Source organism: Nannobrachium achirus (genome assembly GCF_963921795.1).
Source record: "Nannobrachium achirus genome assembly, chromosome: 4".
NCBI classification, from domain to species: domain Eukaryota; kingdom Metazoa; phylum Chordata; class Actinopteri; order Myctophiformes; family Myctophidae; genus Nannobrachium; species Nannobrachium achirus.
Window position 1 is genome coordinate 48972498 of NC_137813.1, and position 24890 is coordinate 48997387.

The window sequence follows — 24890 nt, forward strand, 5'->3', positions numbered from 1 at the left end:
ATAAAATAATTCCAGGTCTTAATATAAATGAGTCTAGGAGTGGTGTGTACCTGGAATAGCGACCAGACTGGTCTTCAGAGTACCAGGCTCTGCAGGCACGGCGGGGCGGGAGCCCTCCATGGAGACGGTCTCCTGGGAGCTGGTGCGTGAGATGATGGCGTCTGGTGACTTCTTCTTCCTCTGTAAGGCCTTCTGGATGGAGGCGGCGTCCGACGGCAGGTTGGCCAGCTGGTGGAACACGTTGCGCTTGCGGATGATGGCGTACACGAGGCTGCAGTTTCCTGGCGACGCGGATGAAGAAAAAAAACAACTATTTACCTAAAAAAGTAGCCACATGATCACAAATCCAATGAAATTCTCGCTACTACAGTATCTAGCAGGGTTCATCGCAATGCTGGCTTGTGGTGGACATTTTTGTCAAAATGAAGGTTTTGCCACGGACATACAAAACGAGAAGACAATATTATCAGAAACACATAAAGAGATAGCCCTGAATTACAAATGGTCCATTTGGTTCCATTTGTACACACAAATGGGGGTCCTTGCAAATAAAACATTTGAGAACCACTAGTACAAGTGTCATGCATATTCTGAAGAAAACCTGGAGATTAACACTCATTAGTTGGGTCTTATGATGAAAATAAGTGTACGGACATGTTGATGACCCCTGCTATCTACCTCCATAAGTGGTCGATCGGTCGTATGGTAGTGGGTACCACACTGGGTACAACGGGCGCATTGAGTATTCTGCCATTTACAGTGGGTGTTCCATAAACGGGTGAAGCTTGCTTTCCCAACTTGCATCGTACCCGACTTGCATTATTCCCTGTTTATAAATAACCCATTGATTGTAATGTCTGACAATATTAATTATGTGGTAATGGGTAATAGGAAATATGGACAAGCTGACATCGGGGTAAAATGTAGAAAGCATTTGGACTGGACTTCCCCCAAATGAATTGTTGGGTCTCTGTTTTTGTTTTTCTTATCTTATTTTTCAGCTTTGTTCATGCTGTGTGCTTTTTTTTAATATTATTATTATTTTGTGAACGAGTGGCACCACATAATATGTAGTTGCAGAACTTGCAGTATTCTGATACTGGGTAACAAGGTGTACAATGATTGATTGCTCTTACAACGGTATGGTACAACAGGTATTGCATGCATTACCAGGTGTGGCACTCATGCATTCCCGATTTGCATGGTCCCCGCAGCCAGGCACCGGTCTAGTTCTATTCACTTACACAGCAGTACTATTGATTGAAAAGAACACTTTGTGCCACAGCATACTGTGCCAACGTCCTCTCACCATCAAACTGGTACTGAATGATGTTGTTGAAGGCCTCCAGTAGAAAGAACACCAAGTGGTGGTTCTGGGCTGCAGAGAACAGGAACCAGTTGGTAGAGAAAGCCTCCAGCAGGTGGAGCAGTTTGTTAGCCGCCACCATAGACAGGCTCTTCAGGTAGGGAGACACTGTGAAAGAGAGGGACAAAACGTGTACGCTGGTAAATGACCATCATGCAATACCAAGCTGCAAAGATTTGATGTTGAAACCAATACACGTGGATAGAGCCAGTGTCACTCACCGTTTACAATAATGGTGAGCAGACAGTCAAACAGAGGCTGCAGACGTTGGTGCCCGCTGGTAATAATTTTATGGAACACCTAAGAGAAAAAAAAAAGCATCTAACTGTTAATTTACTACACACATGATTATTTCTTGTTAACCATGACCAGTGTGAAATGTGGTGCACTTTGAGGCAATGTGTAGACTTGTATTGTGAACGTATGGACCCACCGGAAGGCGGAAAGGGTTGTGACTTAGTTGTAACGGCTTTGTTAACGTGCAGGTTGGAACGGCAGAGAGCCGTCAATAAATGTATCTTGTGAACCGACAAAAGTTGTTTTATTCCAGTAACATAACTTCCATCTACGCATTAAAAAAATGTCATTAGTACTTCGCTAAATCGCACTGTGGTGAAGAAAAAAAGAGTTGAGCCGGAAGGCAAAGATCTCTGTCTACCGAGCAATCTTCGTTCCTACTCTCACCTATGGTCATGAAGTGTGGGTCATGACCGAAAGTATAAGGTTGCGGGTGCAAGCGGCCGAAATGGGTTTCCTCAGACGGGTGGCTGGTATCTCCCATAAGGCCCTTTTCCACCGGCAGCGATAACGATGACGATAGCCATAAAATATCACAGCGATAATTATGCCTTCACATTGATGTCCGATAAAGTTATCGGACATCAATGTGAAGAGGCACCAATTAACAGCCGCTCGCGCAGAGCGCATCGCGAGCTGTTTGTCAGAGACCCAGTTCCATATCACTGTGATCTTAACCACATCGTTGTTGATCCTAACGATGTAGTTGTCGGCAATCGTTGTCTTTATCGGTGTTGGGTGGATGCTGCCGATCCACTTCAATTGAAAACCCACTTTTTTAAATCTTTATCGTCATCGTTATCGCTGCCGGTGGAAAAGAGCCTTTAGAGATAGGGTGAGAAGTTCAGTCACCCGAGAGAGACTTGGAGTAGAACCGCTGCTCCTACACTTGGAAAGGAGTCAGCTTAGGTGGTTCGGGCATCTAGTACGGATGCCTCCCGAGCGCCTTCCTAGGAAGGTCCTCGATGCACGTCCCACTGGGAGGAGACCCCGTGGCAGACCAAAGACCAGATGGAGGGATTATATCTCTGGCTTGGGAACGCCTCGGTATACTCCCTGAGGGAGTGGAGGAAGTTGCTCGGGATAAGGAAATCTGGAGGTCTCAGTTGGAACTGTTACCCCCGCGACCCGATTCCGGATAAGCGGTTGAAGATGGATGGATGGATGGATAGTACTTCCAAAGTCCCTCTGGGTCTTACCACTATGAGGAGGTCAGCGTGGGTCCCTGTAAACACTGGGATGTCCATGGGTACATGGATGGAGTAGGGCTTGTTCAGACGCACGCCGAAGTTCCTTTCGCCGCTCAGCAACAGCAGAATGAACACACCGATGTGCATGAGTCCGACACGAGCTGCAGACAAGAAAAATACATGTCAGTAGGCTCGAGGAGAGGGCATGTGTATTGTGAGGCTTTGTATAGTGCAGGACATCTGTTGATGACATTATAAACCAGTGGTTCCCTAACCTTTTAGCTCGAGACCCAAATTAGACGTTTGCCCGGGACCCAAACTAGTGAAAAAAGCAGATCTACAAGCTCACACTGTGTCGCTTCGCGCCACGTTGTGAGCTTGTAGATCGGCTATTTTCACCACTTCTTAAACATATGTTTTCTAATTTATGGAATTTCTTCGATTTTTCTTTGATTTCTTCATGAAATTATTGAAAAGAAGAAAAAAAAGAATTATGTTTTTAACTCATGATTCTTTTTGCTTTTTTGGGAATCTTTTTTGAAAATGTTTTGAAATAATAATAAAAAACTAAATGTAGGAAATAAAGGGACCCATAAAAATGTGTCTGAGACCCACAAAGGGGTCCCAACCCAGTGTTTGGAAACCAGTGTCATATTGTAGACTTACACTGGTCTGCCCTAGCATCATTCAGGTAGAACAGTATAGGCACCAGGATGTCCAGAACATCACTGCTCTTCAGGACAAAGAACAGGAATTTCTGCCATGGGAGAACAGAGTATTGAATACAGTCAATATCAGTTTTAAAAAATACAATATCTGTCATCAGAGCCCAGCAACAGAGAGTGGCCCAACCTTATTGAAATCACAGAGCTTCCAGAAAAGCACCAGCAGCTCTTGGTGAAACTGGATCTTCTTAGTTGAGTTGGGCAGGTAGGTCTGAGTCAAGGGGTTGGTCAGCAGACGAGCCAGACCCTTCAGAACAAAGTCATAGTCCTGCCAAGCACAGGTATAGAAATGACTTTGGGTAAGGGGGAGTGCAAACAAAAGCTGTGTGTGTGTGTGTGTGTGTGTGTGTGTGTGTGTGTGTGTGTGTGTGTGTGTGTGTGTGTGTGTGTGTGTGCGTATAACATCACTGTTGGGCAGAAACCTTGCATCTCAATAATTCTTTCCTTTTATGTTTTTTTTTCCCACAAATTGCCCTATTTCGTATGACATATGTATGACAATGTCACACAAAAATACTTGGCAAGCTCACAACATCTCACATGATGTGTTGTGGAGCTTGTAGAGCTTGCCTTGCAGAGCTGGTATTCTTTTAGTTTTCTCCTACAGTATAATGATATCAAAATAGGAACATGAGGTTGAAAATGGTTTAAGTTTCTCTGTAGGTTTTATAAATAATGAAAAGTATTAAATAACCACAGCCTGTAACTACATAATAACTACATTGGGGAAAAGCAACCATTTCCTGAAAAGCAACCATTTTGGACATTTCCGACAGCTACTCTAGGACAAAAATGTGAAAAACTCACCTCTTCTCTGTGAATTCTTGATAAATAATTCACAAACAGGTTATCAGGTCCAGAAGACTGTGGAGAAATGAGATGGAAACTTTTATGAAATTTGTTCGTCAACAGTTGAACTGAAATGAACTATCAGCTACCACGTGCACACATTTTATACTGTGCGAGCTTGTAGATCTGCTATTTTTGAAAAGTCGTGAAAATGTGTGCACGTTTTTGAATATATGTATTTTGTATTTTTTACATTTGTAACTAAAATTTTGCTTCTGGGGGTCCCTGGAACTAGATATTTTGAAATGGGGGTCCATGGACAGATACATATCACTTTGGGGGTCCTTCACATGAAAAGGTTTGAGCACCACTGACATAGAAACATAGCTTTTTCAAAAAACCTTAGAAGGATTTGAAATATTCAAAGACTCAATTTTCACGATTTTTCAAAAATAGCAGATCTACAAGCAGTGCCGCGCTGTTGTGAGCTTGTAGATCTGCTATTTTTCAGCACAAAATGTGAGTGAATCCTTGTACCCAGGGCCCAGCATTTGGTGTGTCCTGGATGCGAGTTTCTAAATTCTAGGAGAGCCAAGGCAAAACCACGCCCCGGACTCATTTTTGAAGCTTGTGATTGGCTGAACCGGAGATAGGGAGCGCTCCATTGTAGTCGCTTGGACCGCGGCAGAGGTGCACCAAAACCTGAACCTATCCTCAACCATTCCTAACCCTAACCCCAACTCTTACCCTAACCCTAACCTTAACCCTAACCCTAACTCTAACCCTAACCTTAACCTTAACCTTAACCCTAACCCTAACTCTAACCCTAACCCTAACCCTAACCCTAACCCTAACCTAACCTAACCTTAACCTCAGTAAAACAGACGCTGAGTAGCTAACCTGCCGACGCTGGTGAAAACGAGCCTTACTTACTTCCTGTTCATCCATGCTGGAAGGGGAAGGGGGACGGTGAGCCATGGCTCCTCCCTCGTGCTCCAGCGTAACGATGAGGATCTGCACAGCTTGTTCCACCAGCTGCTCCCGGTAGTCAGAGAACATCAGGTGGTTGTAGGGGATGCCGTAGCCCACTGGGTCATAGGCACACACCACGTTGAGCAGCGACGTGAACAGGGGCAGGGCGTGCCTGGAAGTTAGGGATAGGACGAGATGAAAATGTCACGTCATGATTTATTGTGACCAAGGAAATTGCGATTTACGATATTATGGCGATAATCAAAATATCCCCAACATCCATTATCCTGGGGCGGAACATTTGCCAAAAATAGCAGATCTACAAGCTCACAACACATTGCAATGTGTCGCAACACGACGCGTTGTGAGCTTGTAGATCGGCTATTCTTTGGCAAAGAGATTTGGTAGAGAGTGAAAAAAAGACTGTATCAAGTATGTTATTTCCAAGTCAGTTTTACCAATTATAGAGGGTTTAAATGGTACCGGATATGAAGCTTGGCAAATAACGATAAATTAACGATACATTTTAATCTCCACCATACGATTATTGAAAATGTTTTTCATCACGATAAACAATAATAACGATTATCGTCCCATCCATACCTGGAAGTTCGAGACAGACGAATGAAACATGCAACTGTCTATTACATCTTGTGTGCCTGTGTGTGCCTCTCACCTGTTTTCTGTGGAGCAGAAGAAAGTAACCCAGGGGTTTAGTATGTTGTTGTCTGATGAGGGTGGCAGGTACATGGCCTCAGAGAAGCATGTCAGTAACAATCTCAGCAACTCTGTCCTGGTTATGAGAAGACACAAAACAAAACAAAATGAGAGGCAAAAAAGAATTAAAGTCAAAACAAGAGATGTTGTCGTCGCTGTTCAACTTACCTATTCAGGTCGTGGATGTAATTGAGCGGAGGAGACTGTGCAAAGCCCACCCCCGCCTCCCAGATGTACTCACAGCTGTCTATAGACTGCATGTCCTCCACCGAGTCCTGCAGAGACCATCATAACATATGGATTGATGTTAGTTCGAAAGAGACAAACCGATAAACTCCTTCATTCATAATCTTCAGTGATTTCCCACAAACATACAGTATGTGAACATTTCCTCAATGACATGGCAAATGTTTTTTTTTCCACACGGCAAACATCATTCTGATATATGAGTATACAAAACATTACACACAACATTCCATTTCTGCAACGTGAGTGACAAAGATTTCCGGATTGGCACGGCACCTGCAAAGATCACTTTCTCTCCTCAGACAAACTTGGATGACAGGTTAGATGACTTAGTTAGCAGGAAACAGTGCACAAATTCTCTCTTGTTCCCATGTAACCTCTTTAACCCATCAAGAGAGGGAAACACATCTTTACATATTCACCACTTTAACCATTATTTTATGCTTTAACTATTACAATATAGCAGATATATACAAGCTCACAGCGCGGCACCGAGTGCCACGCTGCGAGCTTGTAGATCTGCTATTTTTGAAAAATCATGAAAATGTGTGAAATCTTTAAATATATATTTTTAAAGCAACTTTAGCTTCTGGGGGGGTCCCTGGAACAAAATGCCGGTACATATATACTGTATCTAGGGGTTCTTGACATTAAAATGTTTGAGCACCACTGATCATAGAAACATACATTTTTCAGAAAACCCGGTAGGATTTAGAAGACATTTTTAGGTATTTTAAATGGGTTTTAAAATGGTACAGAGTCACGGCACCTTAATAAACAATACTCCAAAGAGTTGTCAGAATGCAATGTCTTGATCAGTCAGAAAGTATTGTTGGCAGTGGATGCAGTGATGAAACAACATGACAACAGTAACATGGTGGGCTGAATGAGAGGTCACCACTAGGCCTGTCACAATGATTGCATAATCGTCTAATTGCAATTATTTGACAAAATCGCAATTATTTTGGCATAATCGTCATAATCGTTTCAATGTTGAACATTTTTCATATATTTTCAAACATTTTCAAAAATAGTGGAAATAGCAGATCTAGAAGCTCACAACGCGTCATTGCGACGCGTTGTGAGCTTGTAGATCGGCTATTTCCACTATCAATGTTCTTTTTTAAGTAAAAGGTTGTCAAATATGTCAGTCATTTCCTTTTATATTCAGGTTATGTGTCATTTCTGCCATGGGCAACTTCAAAGCCTAAAAGCCAAACAGAAATGTAATTGAAATGATGACAAAAACAAATTTAAATCGTTAATCGCAATTATTTGAGTGACAATTAATCTCGTCATGTAAAATGTCATAATGGTGACAGCCTTTGTGTCCACATGGACTCACAGGGCCTCTCTTGTGGCTGTGCACAGTGAAGTCGGGGCAGAAGAGCAGGTCGGCCACGGCCAGGAGCAGGGACTCAGCCAGCGGGCGAGCTCCGTCGTCATCATCCATCTCATCTGCCTGGGAGGGAGACAAAAAAGGAAGCATACGATTAACTATTGGAAACATTATTCGAACTCCGATCAGTGTTGATTTCGTCGACTATGACAAAAAATGTTTGTCGACAACCGTTTTTCACTGATGAGTGATGAAAATGTAATAAAAACTAATCTACTATGACTGAATATACTGACAATTTCCTCACCAAGAGTAAAATGTTAGGGAAGGACTAGTGGAGAAGAGATCCGGTAGGACTAAGACAAGTCATTGTGGGTGCGTGCAGGTGTCACAGACCGAAAATAATTGATCTACAAGCTTGTTCTGAGCATGCATCTTAGTGAAAATCCAAAATATTTTCAATTTAACTATTAAATATTATGTCGACTTAACCATCTGTAGATTTAGTCGACTACAATCTTATGATATTTGGTCAACTAAAACTAGACTAAAATGAAAACATTTCAGATGACTAGAATATGACTAAAACTAGACAGACTTGTATTCAAAAGACTATGACTAAACACTGACCCTAATAATCCATGTCAACAGCCTAATTGTGAAGTTACACTAAATACTGGAACAACAACTTAAATCTCCTTGTAGAGGTTCATATCCTTCTCTAGTGTGCTGTGTTACAGGGAAGATCCCACACTGCTGGAATGAGGAAACTCAAGAACTGAAATCAGCAAAGGATCCGCATTCATTGAATGAGGAAACAGTTTGTTAACTTGGTCTGACACCTGAGCCGTACATTGAGAATATTAAGGGACCATGCCGGTGGTTTGTCATGTCTCGCACCTTTGACAATAATTCATTGTATACTTGACATTTTCTGAAGCAATCTGTGGTTTTGTTTTTTTCCAGGAAGCTATTGGATTCTATTCATTCGAGTACAGTTACACAAAATGTCACTGCTTTATTTTTACAATGTCATTGGTTGCATCATAATTCATTTGAAAAATCACATCATTATATGTGACATTTCTTTTTATTTCTTCCAAATGTTTCCAAATATTTCACAATTTTCAAAAGATCTGCAAGCTCACAAAGTGTCACATCAGGCTAACCAACACTGACTCAATTATTCAGGTAGGTTCCGTGGCAATTTAGAGACTTTTAACGAAAACGTAAACATGTAATAGACTATGGGAAATCTAAAACTAAAGCAAGATGGCATTCACGCCATGCATTTGCTTAAGTTCTGTGGCAGATCTGCAGTGAAAATACGTCCCTAGCGGCCGGCCTGTGATGATAGATTACATGAAGGATAACTTGTACAACTAAGCACAGCGTTGTCCTTCATACTGTAACCGGGCGCGCTCACCCCAGCCCTCCCTGCGCCGGGCACAGTAGACCAGAAGAAGCCCCTCCAGTCTTGGTCCTCAAAGATGTAGGGCAAGATGCGGGTCAGCATGCGGGTGCAGTTCAGCACCACCTGCTTCTCCTTTTCTGAGGGGCATCCAGACTCTGCCCCTTGAACCAGCCTCTCCACCGCCTGGAGACACGAACGCACGCATGCACACAAACACAGAACACACAGAACACACACACACACACACACACACACACACACACACACACACACACACACACACACACACACACACACACACACACACACAGCAGTGAATACTTTATATATAACCTCCAGAAATAATGTTCTGAGCCTGACACAGTGTTGCAGAAAACACACAAACACACACGTACGCACGCACTCAAGCGCACTACATTACATTACCCTGCCAGAAATAGGGATGGCAGGTTGAAAGTGGTTAAAGGTTTTACTATTAAATAATTACGCTGACGAAATCCACGGCAGACTAGAGCTCATGTCTGAAGGACACAGAAACTCTTGAACCAGCTTCCAATCCTCCTGCCTCTCTCATCAAGGAGCTTTGTTTTGATTCTGACAGGCAGCTTCAAAAGGAAGCAGGGTGCTGGAGAGAGGGAGGGAAGGGAAGGGAGGCTGCTCTGCCTCTTTCCTATTTTTGAGAGTGGTAGTGGTAGGCAGGCATTGCATTTTTTGGCACTCGCCCTTACTGGAGAAATCTCTGCCAGGCTCTAACAGGATGGGGGGGTGGGGGGGTTTACATAACTGTGACAATAGAGGGTATGCACATGCATAAAGTGAATGGCAAATCGAGTGGCAAATCGAGTGGCATTGTGAGTGTCAAAGTGAATTTAATGTCCTTTAACATCGTTTAATGCAATCAGGACTTTTCTGTTTGGATGTATGGGCTGTCAAGGCCAGAAAGTAGTTTATTTTGCCACTCAATAGGCGTTCCTGCATAATTTTGGATATTTTGGCGCATACCCTCTATTCTGTGACTACTGTTTATACACCTCGGGAGCATTTCTTTACTTTTATGACAGATGTGAAATAGGGTTGTCTATCTAATAATATTTTTGTATTCAATTATTGAATACATTTTGATAATAAAACATAAATACCAAATTTCCAAAATGAACCAGAAAGAGGGTTGCAAAAATGAATGACCAGAGGGGAGATATCAAAAGGAGAGGCATGGATCAACTAGGGATGGGACGATATGAACATTTCATATCACGCTTGTTGTGACAAAAGAAATCCACGATTTACGATATTATCGCGATAATCAAAAATCCATTATCCTGGGGCGGAACATTTGCCAAAAAATAGCCAATCTACAAGCTCACAACGCCTCGCGGACACGTTGTGAGCTTGTAGATCGGCAATTATTTGGTAAAGACATTTGATAGAGAGTGAAAAAAAGACTGTATCAAGTACATAAGTACCTTTTACCAATTATAGAGGGTTTAAGTGGTACCGGATATGCAGCTCGGCAGATAAAAGGTGAATTGATCCCAGGGCATGACGGAGGACGATATCACAATAAATTAAATCTCTACGATACGATTATCGTGAGTGTTTTTTATCAGATTAACAATAATATCGCTTATCGACCCATCCCTAGGATCAACATCCACCTCGAGCAAATCAAACTGGTCCTGCTGTGTGTCAATGCAACGTCATCATACATGTGTACCTTATAGCAGAGGGTTGCCAGGTTGGAGGGGGACTCCTCCCGGACGGCTCTTATCTCTGCCGCGGGCACCAGTGCAAAAACATCCTGTACAGTGGTGGCGGTGTCTGCCCAGAACTGGTCCCAGAAGGCATCGTCTGTGGCCTCCACTGGCTGGAGGAAATAAGGCTCTCACTGTTATTCATCATCTCCCATGTTACATTACATGTCTTTAGTTACTGTACATAATAGGGCTGTACTCAACTTAGTCTTTTCTGTCCAGATTAGTGTGAGATTAGTTTTATCTTGCTGTCTGAACAAGATAGAATAAGGAATGTGATTCAAAACGGATCTGGAACCAATCTGATTCCAATCTGGATAGGCCAAAAATCTGATTTAAACATAGTCTAATAGTCATAGGAATTTATCAACTCACTAATTGGTTTGTTGATTTAAACGATAGGCCCTACATCTGTAAAAATTGCCAAATACGATCGTGCATTCAAAGCCTTGGTTGACTAAAGACCAAACCGACCAAATAATCGATTATTTGACAGCTCTAATACATAGTCCATCTATTAATAGGCCTAGAGATACTAGGATATCATTTTACAAGCGGAAAAGAACATCCAGGGAGCGAGGCATGCACTGTGAAATCCTGAGTGTTCATTTATCCAAGACCCTTATAGGTCCATCTGGTTAAATGTGTAGCCTACACTCTCACAGTTACATTATTAACCCAAACCGGGAAGGCATCTGTGTCAGTTTAGATTTTTGCGTTGGCTATTCAAAAATAGCAGATATACAAGCTCACAGCGCATCACTTCGTGCCACGCTGCGAGCTTACAAGCACATCTGCTATATCTGAACATTTTTTGAAAAATCTTGATAATTTTTGAAAAAGTGTTTTTCACAAATGACTGATCTTAGAAGGCATGTAGAATGGGCCTCAGGTCTTAATATGTTTACACAGAGGGTTTTACTGTGTGCCTACCCACTGCCTAATGACACTGCAAACACACAGCAGACAGACAATATGATGTGGCAGTGACACACACACACACACACACACACACACACACACACACACACACACACACACACACACACACACACACACACACACAGAGAGAACACCTGCATCACCAGCCAGCCACAGGCTTGCTGATGTCTTCTTCTACGAATCTACGTCATCAGCCAATTTATTGAGCTACGCCATCCTCCCCCATAATATGTTTATTTTCCATTTGAAACCAAGGAGGACCAAATAGGCAATAATATCCCCAGAGGTTTGTGTTAATAATAGCTCTCTCTCTCTCTCTCTCTCTCTCTCATCATACACGATGCTTGTTTTTTTTTCTCGTGAAATCCAACATTATCAAATCAAATGCGACAGTAAAATAGAAATTGGCAACAATGCAAGAGGATAGGCTTGACATTTTATTTTTAAACCGATGTCAACATAATAATGTGGCAACCAATGAACACGTTTTCATCATGGACGACAATACCGTTAATCTGATTTGATATGAAAAGACTGCCAATGTGTTTTTTGCTTCTTTTTTTTTTTTTTTTTTTTTTTTACATGTTGAGCGTCTCCTCTGTGATGCTCAGACCGCACAGCAGCAGACTGTCTGATGCGCTCATCGGTGCGATGGGATTTATTTTATTTTGTTGTTCAATAACATGACATCGACATGTAAATACCTGTGTTTTGGTTGTCAGTTGTATCACGGCTTTCCTGAAGTTCAGCTTGGAGTCCGTGTTGCCCATTGTGATGATTCCCCTTGGTTGTGTTTTATTATTATGATCAGAGTGGGGTAGACCGCTGCTCTGCCGTCAATCCCTGATAATCTGCCCTCCTTCCTTCTCTCCAAGAGGCGTTTCCAGGCTCGCCATTGGTCAGCTGCTCGGCAGCATCAGCAGCACAACTTCCGGTTTCTGGTTCTGAAGCTGTCAATCAAGCTGCACCTGTTTTGGCCTGAATGTTGACTTTTGATTTATCTCTTTTAACAGTGGTAGAAAAGGTACTAAAATGTTTGCTACCTACAAAAGTACAGTACTGTACTTGATACTTGGCAAAATGATAGTTAGAGTACAGTAGCCTAATGATAGAAATAATACATGTAAATGAGTTAGGCTTTTATATGAGATACTTCAATGGTTTCCTATGGAAATAAGCTTAGTCTTTTCTAGGATCTCCTTTTAGTAGACCTTGTACCAGTGAACTGTACCGTCATGAAACTGTATTTTCTTCTATGTAAACTTTTAATAAAGTCTTCAATCAATCAATCAAAAGCTCTATAGACCTAATCAAGCTGGTTGCCATAAAACCTTTATATATCCTACAGTTTTTGAAAAATAAAACCAAACAGTATGCTACATTAAAACCATGTGTAGCCTAGCCTCGGGAACCCAGGCTTTTATTTTATGTGTAGCCTAACTAAAACTTTGTATTTGTGTTCATTTATTTGAGATTTTTTCTCGTAGAATATTGTTTACATTTGTATCTGATGTCTGATGTTGTATTGTCTGGCAGAGTGACTTCTTTGTTTGTCAATTAAGATGTTAATTGAAAACGTGCCAATCAACAACCAGAGTGATACAACTATCACCCTAGCCATAAATCATAACTCTTGTAGAGTGCTTTTAAGCAGCACCCATGGGAGCCTACACTATCACGGAGAAAAAAGCTGACAAACAGCCTAAAAAACATGCACATCCAAAGCCATCTAGGCTGGGTGCTGGACTAAAAGTGATCAACAATACAAAAGAAAAAAGTCCGCACACCAAATTTGCAGTTCCCAATATAGAGCTTTACTGTGGTACCACAGTAAAGCTCTATATTGGGAACTGCAAATTTGGTGTGCGGACTTTTTTCTTTTGTATAGCCTACACTATCACCCCATCAATTGACATTTTACATTTTCCACTGATATTACTCGTTTTGTCACATATAGCAGCCTAGTTGTGGGCTGTAGCTCAAAGTTATTTATTGTTTTTTAATAGTCAACATGTTTTTGGCAAATAACTTTAGAAAATAATATGCGTTAGGTATTATGTAAGCTACAGCGACATCTTATGGAAGAATACGTAAATAACTATGGGTAGGCTAATAGGCTACTAGTTTAATTTTGATGTTTTGTTTTGGTGTTGTTAAATGAGTTTAATTAAAAGTCCAGAATTCAAAATGTACTTGAGTAAAAGTGCAAAAGTATTGGCCTCAAAATGTACTTAAAGTATCAAAAGTAAAAGTACTCATTATGCAGAATATCCCATTTCAAGTTGTCAAATATTTTTGAAAATAGCAAACCTACAAGCTCACGATGTAGTGGAGTAGAAGTAAAAGTATTATAAATTGGAAATACTCAAATAGTACGAAATACCTAAACATTTTACCTAAGTACAGTACTTGAGTAAATGTACTCAGTTACTTTACACCACTGCGTACGACGAGGTATATATTCTCACGCGCAGCCGCAGTCGCATGTAAACACAGCAGCTGCGGTTGGACGGCTGCAGTCACAGCAGCACCAGAGGATAAACCACTACTTCATCATCTCTCTGTCAAACTGTGTTGTTTAGTTGTGGAATTCGGCCAGTCATTATCGTTGTGTTGTATTCTGAAAGGGGTTGGGGATAGCCGGCGTTAACCTGACAGAATAGATACAACCTGAGCTAGCATTTGGCTAATGATAGCAGCTAACTGATTGTGCTGTTTGTGGGGGGCTACATAACAACAACGCCCAGCCAGTGTCCGCTGTATTTTATCAATCCCACAGCTAACGACGAGTTAGCCGATCTAGTTCAGGTGACAGTATTCAAAACATGATGACAGTTGATTATTCCTAGTCATCGTTTAGCCGGCTTGCTAGCAAGGTTGTCTATCTCCACTGGAACTGACAGAGGAGCTATCGAAGAGGCCGGGCCGGGGGCCTACGATCTGGTTAGGATCCATCATAAATAAGCCTGTTCATGCATACATTGATGCCTTTTCACATCGTGAATGTTGACTGAAAGCAGGTGAGTTTGTGGGCGTCTTTGTAGCATCTTGTATGAAAACTGTCATTGTCTCGATTAACGCAGAACTTTGATTGAATCTAGAAATGTGCATAGGAAAATGTACTGGACAGTACAGTTCACTGATACAATTGTTTAAAAGGATAAAGTCCACAAGAAAGCGGTTAGGCTTGTAAATTGGGGTCCCTTTGTACAAAATGTATACAAACCACAATGGATCAAGCCCCTATAAGGAATGTTGTGTTTTTCCTTTTAGCATCATTGTCATTGTTAAATCGTCCCACTGTACTATTTGCAAACTGTAAAGTATTCAATCAAACAATAATATCGAAATAATATGTCTGATCCTGCTAGTATTGTCTGGGTTCAGCATGAATACATGCATTAATTACATCACATAAAGATTGTCATTATGCATTGCTGCTGGAAGTGTGTTAGCTATATCTAAGATCCAAACAGTTTGAGTGTTTCTTGGGGTACTCTCTCACCAGTGGATGTTTTGTCTGATGTCTTTCTTTACTAATAAGTATTATTTTCCTCCTTGAAAGAAAACGTCCGCGTGGTGCTGATGAGGGGGATGGCCAGGTACCCCAAGCCAAGCGGACGCTCGGAGCTCATCCTCTCTCCCCTGAGCCAGGCCGCGATGCCTGGGACTCTGAGGTACAATTAATTAACCACATGAACCCTAGCATCCCTATTCTGGGCATCTCCTGTCACAATAGGGTGTGCCAAATGTAGTTCTAAGAGCGTCCATTTCTTGGGTCAACACAGCCTTACACAGGTGTTCTGATTGGAGTAAAGCATTAGTTCTATGCAATCAAACAATTGAAACACCTGTGTTTTTACCCAAAAGATGGCCGCTAAGGACTACAATTGCGTCACCAGCACACACTATTGGAAAATAGATTAACATTTGGCATGTTGTGAGCTTGTAGATCTGCTATTTTCACTATTAACAAATTATTTAGGGCTTAAGTTCTTGAATTCTCATTATTGCCCATTCACTACATGCTGTAGTTGGGAACATTTAGTGCCATTTGATGCCATTCCATTTGAGTTTGCATGTTAATTTGGTGAGACTTTTCTCATTTCTGCATTTTCTATATAAAAAAGAAATGGCATTTTGCAACTGTTACTCACAGGTGTTTACTCATTTGGTTTCTTATATTTCAGTCATCCAACACTAGTGAGAGCAGTGGAATCAGCAGTCCAGATGATGTGGTCGGGAGCTGCAGCAGTCAGTGTGCTGCGGACGGTGTTGGAGGAGGCCACAGCGCTCCCGGACCCTGCAGTCCGCTCAGCCTAACGCACTCTGTGGAGTCGGCTGGCCCCACCAACCTGGTAGACTACCACCAGATCAACCGCATCCTAAGGGAGGCCCACTTCCAGAGCCTGCAGAGCCGATCCCAGCTCAGGGACACATGATTCCTCCTCATGGAGTGTGCACCTCGGAAGGTCACCGGAGGACTTGACCCATTTAGGCCTAGGATTATTGACTGCTTTAACCAGTGAAAAATAGCAGATATACAAGCTCACAGCGCGGCACTCGGTGCCGCGCTGTGAGCTTGTATATCTGCTATTTTTGAAAAATCAAGATTTTCTTTTGCAAGTCTTTGAATATATCTATTTAAAAGCGAACATTTGTAACTCAAATATTTGCTTCTGGGGGTCCTGGAACAACATATTTTGAGATGAGAGTCGGTGGCCAAATACCTGTAATTGTGGGGGTCCTTGACATGAAAACGTTTGAGAACCACTGATTTAGAAGAAGGATTTAGAAGTCGGGTCAAAGATCGGGTCAAAGACATTCAAAGACTTGCACACATTTTCAAGATTTTTCAAAAATAGCAGATCTACAAGCTCGCAGCGCGGCACTCGGTGCCGCGCTGTGAGCTTGTATATCTGCTGTTTTTCAATAGTTAAAGCATAAAATAATGGTTAAAGTGGTTCAAATCGAACGCGACTCGGGCGCGTTCCAGGTATTTGAGAGTTAAGCACCCCTAAAGCATGCCTGGACATCCAGAGGCGGAGGATGTCTCTCGGCTCCGTTCTCATCTGCAGTTCTTATCCCACGGCTGTGTCCTCTGCATTTCTGTGAATGGAGACGACGGGTCACTTGTCTAGTATCTGAAGTGGGTTCTTCATGAGTATAAAATAAATCAAAGTGATAATCATATATTAGCAATAACAACTGTGTGATCCACATTTTTCTGACTTACTTGCTTTCTAAGGCCGGACTCACACATGTGCGTCACGCATCGAATCTTATCGTCTGAGAATGGCCACTGGGGGCGCCGTACTAATGCATTGTCAATGCAAGGTGGTTTGGTTTTTTGTCTCAAGCTCAACCGCAGCCTGTCTTTTGGCCAAGAGACACGGCAACGACAAAACACCAAACAACCTTCCATTGACAATGCATTAGTACGGCGCTCCCAGTGGCCATTCTCAGACGATAAGATGAAGATGCGTGACGCAGATGTCTGTACGGCGCCTAACAGTCTGGTTTACATGCTGCTCAATGAGCCCTCACGTTATGATTGTTATGATGAATCACATTTTCCTACAATTGGCTGATTGAAAACGATACTGCAAAGGGTTGCAGAAATGTACCCAAACACTGTTCTTAGGCCAGTTTATACGACTTGTTTAGACTCCCCTTTAGGCTTAGGGTAAGAGGTGTTACTGTTGACTTATGCTGAATCTGTATTGTACGAGTTCAAGTCATTCTTGAGAAGGATTTGCACATTACAGTTACTACTTCCCCAGATTTTATTGAAATGTAATCAACACATTTCATCTTGCAAATGAGCATGTATAAAAAGAAAATGACTTTTGCCTGTCTGAGCTTCAGTGAGCTATGACCCACATGTAGACAGAATAGGAGTTAAACAACCTTTTTATGGAGAGAAAACACCTTCCCTTGGCTTTGTTTGCAATATGACTGAATCCAACAAAATATTCTTTTGATTCCTGCTGGTGCATTGCCATTTGATGGTTGCTGTATGATTGTCCCTGTGCACTGAACATCCAGGTATAAGTACAGACCAAGAGGCTGTGCAATGTTTGCATTCTGCCTCCGTTTCTTGAAGTGGGGTGGGTTTGACTGCTGACTTCCTTACCCCACAGACTCAGCTGTCACCCTTTCAAGGCCATGTTTGGTGTCGGACAAAGCATTTTTGAAAATGTGGTTTATTTTTATGATATATTTTTTGTATTTGGGGTTGTACATGACATTTACCTGCCATTGAAGTTTTTGATTATTTTTTGTTTCATTTTGTAAAGTCATACATTTGAAAAATAATAAACATTGATGTTTTCAAATACAGTGTTTTCTGTGTTCTCTGTCACAACTTGACATACAGTTCTGTCTTTAGATACCCCCCCAAGAAATCTAACCACGGTATGGTTAGAATTATGTATTGTGTACTTGGCCTGGCAAGCCAGCCAGTCTCATAGTTTGCATTCACTCACTCGTTCCTTCCCACAATGAGTGACTGAGCACGTATGAGGGCTGGCTTGCCATGCTATTGTGTACTGGCTCCTGAGGCGCACCACAGACATTTGCGTGAAACATCTTCTCTGTATCGTCTGAGAATGGCCACTGGGGGCGCCGTACTAATGCATTGTCAATGGAAGGTTGTTTGGTGTTTTGCCGTTGCCGTGTCTCTTGGCCAAAAGACAGGCTGTGGTTGAGCAAGAGACACGGCAACGACAAAACACCAAACAACCTTCCATTGACAATGCATTAGTACGGCGCCCCCAGTGGCCATTCTCAGACGATACGGAGAAGATGTTTCACGCATATGTGTGAGTCCAGCCTGAGACCTCTGGCACCTTTTAAAATATTAACTTTTTGATTTTATATTTATTATGTGGGCCAAATATGTACTATGCCTACAAAACCTGTGGCTAGCCAATCATAGTATGCATGCTCAGCATAGCATGACCCCCCCCCCTCCCAACAACTTAAAGGGATATTTCACTTTCAGAAAATCTTTTGGTCATGTTATCGTCTAATCAGGCTTTTATGAACACCCTGAACAGATTTTAATTTGCTTGATTCAATATTTTGATGTAAATGCTCTCCATACATGCCCCATACACACCCATTGTAACTTCAAATCCATTTTAACCATTGATAAATTCATTAAAAACACCCATTATCTTTTCTAGTGACTCATACTACCCTCCTAATATGTGAGCAGGACGTGTTATTTTTTTTAAATAACTTTTTTCATTTATTTTTAATAATTCTTTGGGAATATTAGAATATTGTGTAAAAAATACATTTTCTTGAAACTTTCATTTATTCTATCTAGATACATTGGACATTCTGTGAATGTCCTAACAGGGCATCATCTGGGAATGCCCATACTGTATAGGCCTATGGACATTTTATTTAGGCCTATTTTATCCTTTATTAATATACATCCATATACATATATGGATATATTAACGTTTTTGGGGAAGGTAGGTTGTAAATCAGAGTAAAGCAGGCTCTTGGGCCAGTTAGGGCCTGGGATTGATGACATCAGAAATCTCCATATATGGGCATAAAAGGGATTTTGTTTCTGGGAATGCTCATATATGGATTTTTTATTTTATTTTATCCTTTATTAATAATAATATGTATCCATATATACATACAATATTTGGAGATCCCTATCTGAACCAGCCACACACATATGGGCCATGTCTTGGCCATCTGGCCAATGATATATTATATATCAATGACATCAGGGATCTTCATAAAGGGGCATAAAAGGGATTCTGGGCCCAATTTGGGGAATACCCATATATGGACTTTTACATAGGTGATCACCTGTGATGTCACATTGCTGTGGCATTTGCAATGCTTTTTTACACAATATTCTAATTTGTTTAGAAGATGGATATGTAGATGATGATTGGTTTTGGGATGAAAAATACCATTCCCACTTTGTCAGCTCTGGTCCCAGTTGACCAGTCCAGTTCCCACCTATAGCTATCTATAGCCTCCCTTGGATCAAGTGAAAGACTGCCAGAACATTTATTTTGAAGACGTTTCCTCTCGAAAAACGTCTTCAAAATAAGAGTACTCTACAAGAGTTATAATCACTAGGGAAATCCTAGTTCCCACAGAATCAAGTCAGTTAAATGAACATGACAAATCCAGTAGATGCTTGGTGGAATTCAAAATAAATTCCACATTTAATAACATGCTATTGTTAGTTATCCTAGATATTATTTTGAAGGTCTTTTACCGGAAGTTGGGTACTGGTGGGAACTGACGACTTATTTTAAACAAGGGGAAATGCGTTTATTTTCAACTTGTGAGTTTACGTGTTTATTTACAATGAGCCGACGAGAGTGACACAAAGCTAACAGAATGCAGTCTGCTGGACTGTGCATGCCAAAATATCTTACTGCTTTAATATTAACAAAAGTCAAAGAAGACAAGGTATTTATAACTTAGCCTACTGTTCTTATTTGTTCTTATTAGGTCTACCTAGCTCTGGTCCATAGCGTTAGTGGAGTTCTCCCTAACTCCACTAACGCTATGGACCAGAGCTAAGGTCTACCCAGGCATTGACAGGTAATTGCTAAAGTCAGTGACACACTTTCTAGCTTGTGTGTGTGTGTGTGTGTGTGTGTGTGTGTGTGTGTGTGTGTGTGTGTGTGTGTGTGTGTGTACACGCGCGCGTGCGTGCGTGCGTGCATGCATGTGTGTTTTGTTTAATATTCTAATTAAGAATTATGTGTAAAAGTAATACACCATAGGGGAGAACGGGTAAAGACATAATATTTACATTATTGAAACATACTAGCTAGCCTACTTCAGATTTTTAGCCTACCTCTTGAAAATAATAATATACAGTTATATCAGTTAGACTACTTTTGTCAAAGTGTATGACAGGAATACAGCCCCTTTCTCTCTATTATGTATTAAATAAGAGAACCATGTGGTGCACAATCATTTACCAGTATTTATTTTAATAAATATTTTCTTCTTTCTTATTCGTTTACAGGCTGAACCTACCCCAAACCAGTTGTTCATCTTACCCCAAAATACCCCCATCGAGGGACAATGATCGGGTACTACCCAAATATAGGCCTAGAACAAACATGGGAAAATTCTCCTATTCTGCCACCAAATTGTGCAATGCTCTGGGATCACTGACTTCTTTCAAAACAGGCCCGAAGAATATCTATCAGGAGACCACAAGGGGAGGTAAATACAATTTTCCCATAGAAAGGAGGTGTCATTCACTGCCGATATTTTACTTATTTTTCTCCTTTGTGCATATAGTGTTTTGTATTTGTTGATGATATGTATTATTGTGTTATTTAAGCAATATTATACGAGAGGGTGTGCATTATCACGGTTATTTGCACGTCAGCCTTGCTGCAGGAACGAGCCGAAGGCGAGTTCCGTAGGCAGAACTACCTGTTGTATAATTGTATTTAATATTATGTTATGAATTGAATACATATTGGGAGCACAAAGTTATCTTTTTAGCCTCGTCTGACTGCACCTCGTGCTGTTTACAGACTAATAAAGTATTCAATCAATCAATCTTCTTAACCATCACATGGCTGAAGTCATGTTAACATCATCCCATAATTGCTTCTACATTCTGCATATTGTCTCGAGATTCCTTCAAACATGGGCTTTCATCTTCATCTTCACCCAGTGGCTCCACTGACCCTGTCTTCTCCTATAGCAGATACAGTATATGGAGGATGAATAGAAATCTACTTCCAAGAGCTGGACAAGGTAAACAAACAAAAACATACCGTATCTTTGTCTGTCTGTCTGTCTGTCTGTCTGTCTGTCTGTCTGTCTGTCTGTCTGTCTATAACACCTGACACTGTGGTTCCCCTGACACATCACTGTGACATCACATGTGACATCATGATGTCAGATACTCAGAGCAGGGATAACGCCTGACACTGTGGTTCCCCTGACACATCACTGTGACGTCACAGTGATGTCAGATACTCCGAGCAGGGATCTCCATGTATGGGCATAAAATGGATTGTACGTTGTGATGTCATGGGAACCACTCTAACAGATTCCCTTTTATGCCTATATATGGAGATCCCTGATGTCATCAATATTTATCCCATATCTATCAGAACTTCATATGGGAATGCCCATATATGGATGAAGACAGCCCATATCTGTGTGGCTGGTTCAGACAGGGATCTCCATGTATGGGCATAAAAGGGATTGTATGTTTGATGTCAGATGTGATAGACATCATAGGATTTTTTTTCACATAATGAATAACTGAGTAGGCATGTTTGGGGTCTCACAGAATATCTCCATATACAGTACATGGATCTTGATATATGGGTAACTGGTGCGATATTCCGATATACACGTATATCACTGGACAGACGGCCAAGACATGGCCCTAAAGGGCGAGGTCACTTGTCGCCCTGAGGTGTGTTACTAGTATATATATATATATATATATATATATATATATATTCTTCTTTCTTAAAAAAGAAAACATGTATTACAAATATATTTTGATTGAATATAGTCAGAAATGTAAACAGCACGAGGTACAGTCAGACATTAAGGCTAAAGGGATAACACAAACAAGTCCTGGGTAATTGTTTACATTGTGGTCCTGTGTATTCAATTCATCAACATGGCATAAAAAAATAACACAATGATACATGCCATCAACAATTACAAAACACTATAGGTACAAAGGGGAAAAGGGAAAACGTTGCAGTGAATGACACCTCCCCTTGGGTTCTCCTGAAATTTGTTTATAGATTAATGCTTAACATATATCATATTGTACAAAAAGAAATTCACCCTTTGGTGAAAAGAAAAAAATATATATCCACCCGTTCTCTTCTGTCTGCGGCCCCTCTGCTCGTGTCAATTTGATTCGTCTGCTAATATCCTCCTGTCCATTGTTACATGAAGATACAGGAATACTTCCCTCCCTGTCTCTGCGTACTCTTCCCCCCCTTTTCTTTCAATTGGATGGTAATGAATGATTCCCCATGCACTGGGGCCATCATTAATGAGATATGACCTGTGTCTGAGGAAAGAGCAGTGAAAAGGTTCCTTTAATTAGCACACTACATGTCCTTGTCTTGTCACAGAGCACTGTGTAACAGATTACGTACATTAATGCGCCACACGTAACAACCACTACTTTACCTTCTACCGCGAGCCCTCATTATCAGCCTCCCTCGAATCCCCACACAAAATCTCCGCAAAGTTCGAAATGAAGAATGGGCCAATGATAAACCATCATTAGTTATATTTTTCTTATCGTGACAGCTAATTCCTTATGTTCTGGGGTGGAAACCTCATTAGCGTAGGGAATTCGGCTACCATACTTAGAAACAACATTTAGAGGGTTAATTAGCGTTTGGAAAGTCTGCCGTTTGGTAATATAATCTCATAAAGTAGACACTTTTTAAATAGGCCTTTGAATTTCAGAAGTAAACATTAAATTCCATTTAGTGTTAATTACTTTAGGCATGTGATAATGACTTGCATCTAGTGTCTGCCTGAATAAATATTTCCAAGAAGCTACAGTAATAGAATTGCCAGCAATAGACATCAAGAGCTTTATTCAATAAAGCAGTACTGCTTATGTAGCTAATGAAAGAGATAAGGATTCTTAGGAAGGATACATTTTTGAGGCTGAAATGGGAAAAACCAGGCCTGGAAAACAGATGTTTATAGACTCTTCCGATGGCCAGAGACTGGGCATGGCTAAGTTTATACTGTGGAATGTCTTGTCAGTGTACCACAGTCATGAGGCGTTACATACCAAACTGCTGCTGAACGGGGGGATACACCATGGGATCAGTGGTAGGCAGGGCCGGACGAGATGACCTCAAATCAATATCACGCTTATTTCAAACTTTTGCCTCATTTACGATTAATGAACATTGTTTTTTTTTTATTAAATAGTGAAAATAGCATTCATTTTGATGTTAGCAGATGTTACACACCACCAATAATACAGGGTTAAGTGGTTAATTAGACAAATCTATTTAGTTCATAAAAAGGAAATGAATGTTTTCGTATTGATTCGTTAATAAAATAATAATAATAAATAAATAAATAAAAACCTGCTTCTCAATTATTCGATTAACCTACATGGGCAAGATTAAGTCTGTTATTGGTTCTACATATTGGTTTTTATATATTTCCAGTTGATTTTCTAGCCGGATAGATAGTGCTAGTGGTAGTATAATAAATAATGAATAATTTACCAATAAGCAGATCGCATTTAGGCTTCACGTCACCCAGTGAGTGTGCATGTTGCAGAGCATAAAGTAACCATTCTCTCCATCACGGAGCACAACAATTTAGGCATTTAGTAGATGCCCTTATCCAGAGCCAGTGCAAGATCGTTGTAAATGGCAGGAACCACAAAGAGGCATCATGCACAGTAACGGTTGCTCTCGGTATTGACAGATTTTGCAAGAGAAAGGAGCAGTCTATGAAAACAAGCCCAAAAGATGCGGCTAGACCACACACACACACACACACACACACACACACACACACACACACACACAAAATGCATATTAATTTATTAATATTGTTTGAGAACCACTGACTTAACCCGCAACTACCAATATTTACAAGCGACTTGACATAAAAAACAATCTCAAAGTTGCTTATATAATAAGCTGACCTGGCAACTGTGGTTGTTCTCACGATTAACTGATTATTGGTACAAGCACGCTGTTCAAAAATACACATTGCATTTTGATGTTAGCAGAAGTAATGCACACTAGATGTTCCTTGAAAATGCAATAGATGGCAGCACACTCTGAGAGTTGGCTGGGTGCATGCCTTTATATCACATACTGTAGAATCTAGATCCCAGTCTGGTTTGGAACTATTAAAGTGTATATGGGATTATTCCACAGGATCAGGAAGTGCAGACTGCGATGGAGATATTTATGTTTTTTCTGTTTACCATATTATGCACACACACACATGCATGCGCACAGTCGCACACATGTATACACGCATGCACAGGGATGTGCTGGCCATTGGGAAAGGCGGGAAAACTCCCGAACGGTCGGTTCGTTCCCGGCCGGTCCAGGCTGGCCATTCGGAAAAAATGTTAAAAATAAAATGTCAGG

At 41.1% G+C, this 24890-nt stretch overlaps 2 protein-coding genes across 4 annotated transcripts in view; one reads left to right on the forward strand and one right to left on the reverse strand.

Moving 5' to 3' along the window:
* The window catches only part of hid1a (HID1 domain containing a), a gene marked incomplete at both ends in the record, with an annotated part of 16568 nt that extends 4050 nt beyond the window's left edge, over positions 1-12518 (reverse strand). For all 3 annotated transcript variants that reach the window (XM_080724958.1, XM_080724956.1, XM_080724957.1), the window contains 14 exons: positions 51-281; positions 1310-1474; positions 1588-1666; positions 2863-3014; positions 3520-3610; positions 3706-3846; positions 4386-4442; positions 5301-5511; positions 6016-6132; positions 6225-6331; positions 7648-7764; positions 9068-9238; positions 10770-10919; positions 12453-12518. In XM_080724958.1, coding sequence (XP_080581084.1) covers positions 51-281; positions 1310-1474; positions 1588-1666; positions 2863-3014; positions 3520-3610; positions 3706-3846; positions 4386-4442; positions 5301-5511; positions 6016-6132; positions 6225-6331; positions 7648-7764; positions 9068-9238; positions 10770-10919; positions 12453-12518 — 1855 coding nt within the window. The remainder of the gene's footprint in view (positions 1-50; positions 282-1309; positions 1475-1587; positions 1667-2862; positions 3015-3519; positions 3611-3705; positions 3847-4385; positions 4443-5300; positions 5512-6015; positions 6133-6224; positions 6332-7647; positions 7765-9067; positions 9239-10769; positions 10920-12452) is intronic.
* A 1737-nt stretch (positions 12519-14255) lies between these two features.
* Positions 14256-16268, forward strand: LOC308284367 (uncharacterized protein). The gene is made up of 3 exons (XM_080724963.1): positions 14256-14768; positions 15314-15425; positions 15939-16268. Exons 1-3 carry the CDS (start codon positions 14752-14754, stop codon positions 16188-16190), a joined length of 381 nt encoding a protein of 126 aa, XP_080581089.1. The 5' UTR covers positions 14256-14751; the 3' UTR covers positions 16191-16268.
* The last annotated feature ends 8622 nt before the right edge of the window (positions 16269-24890 follow it).

What these genes read in the sequence shown, in the direction of transcription:
- LOC308284367 (XM_080724963.1), top strand. An exon ending in GCGATGCCTGGGACTCTGAG is followed by an intron (nt 15,426 to 15,938) that starts GTACAATTAATT and finishes CTTATATTTCAG; the next exon opens with TCATCCAACACTAGTGAGAG.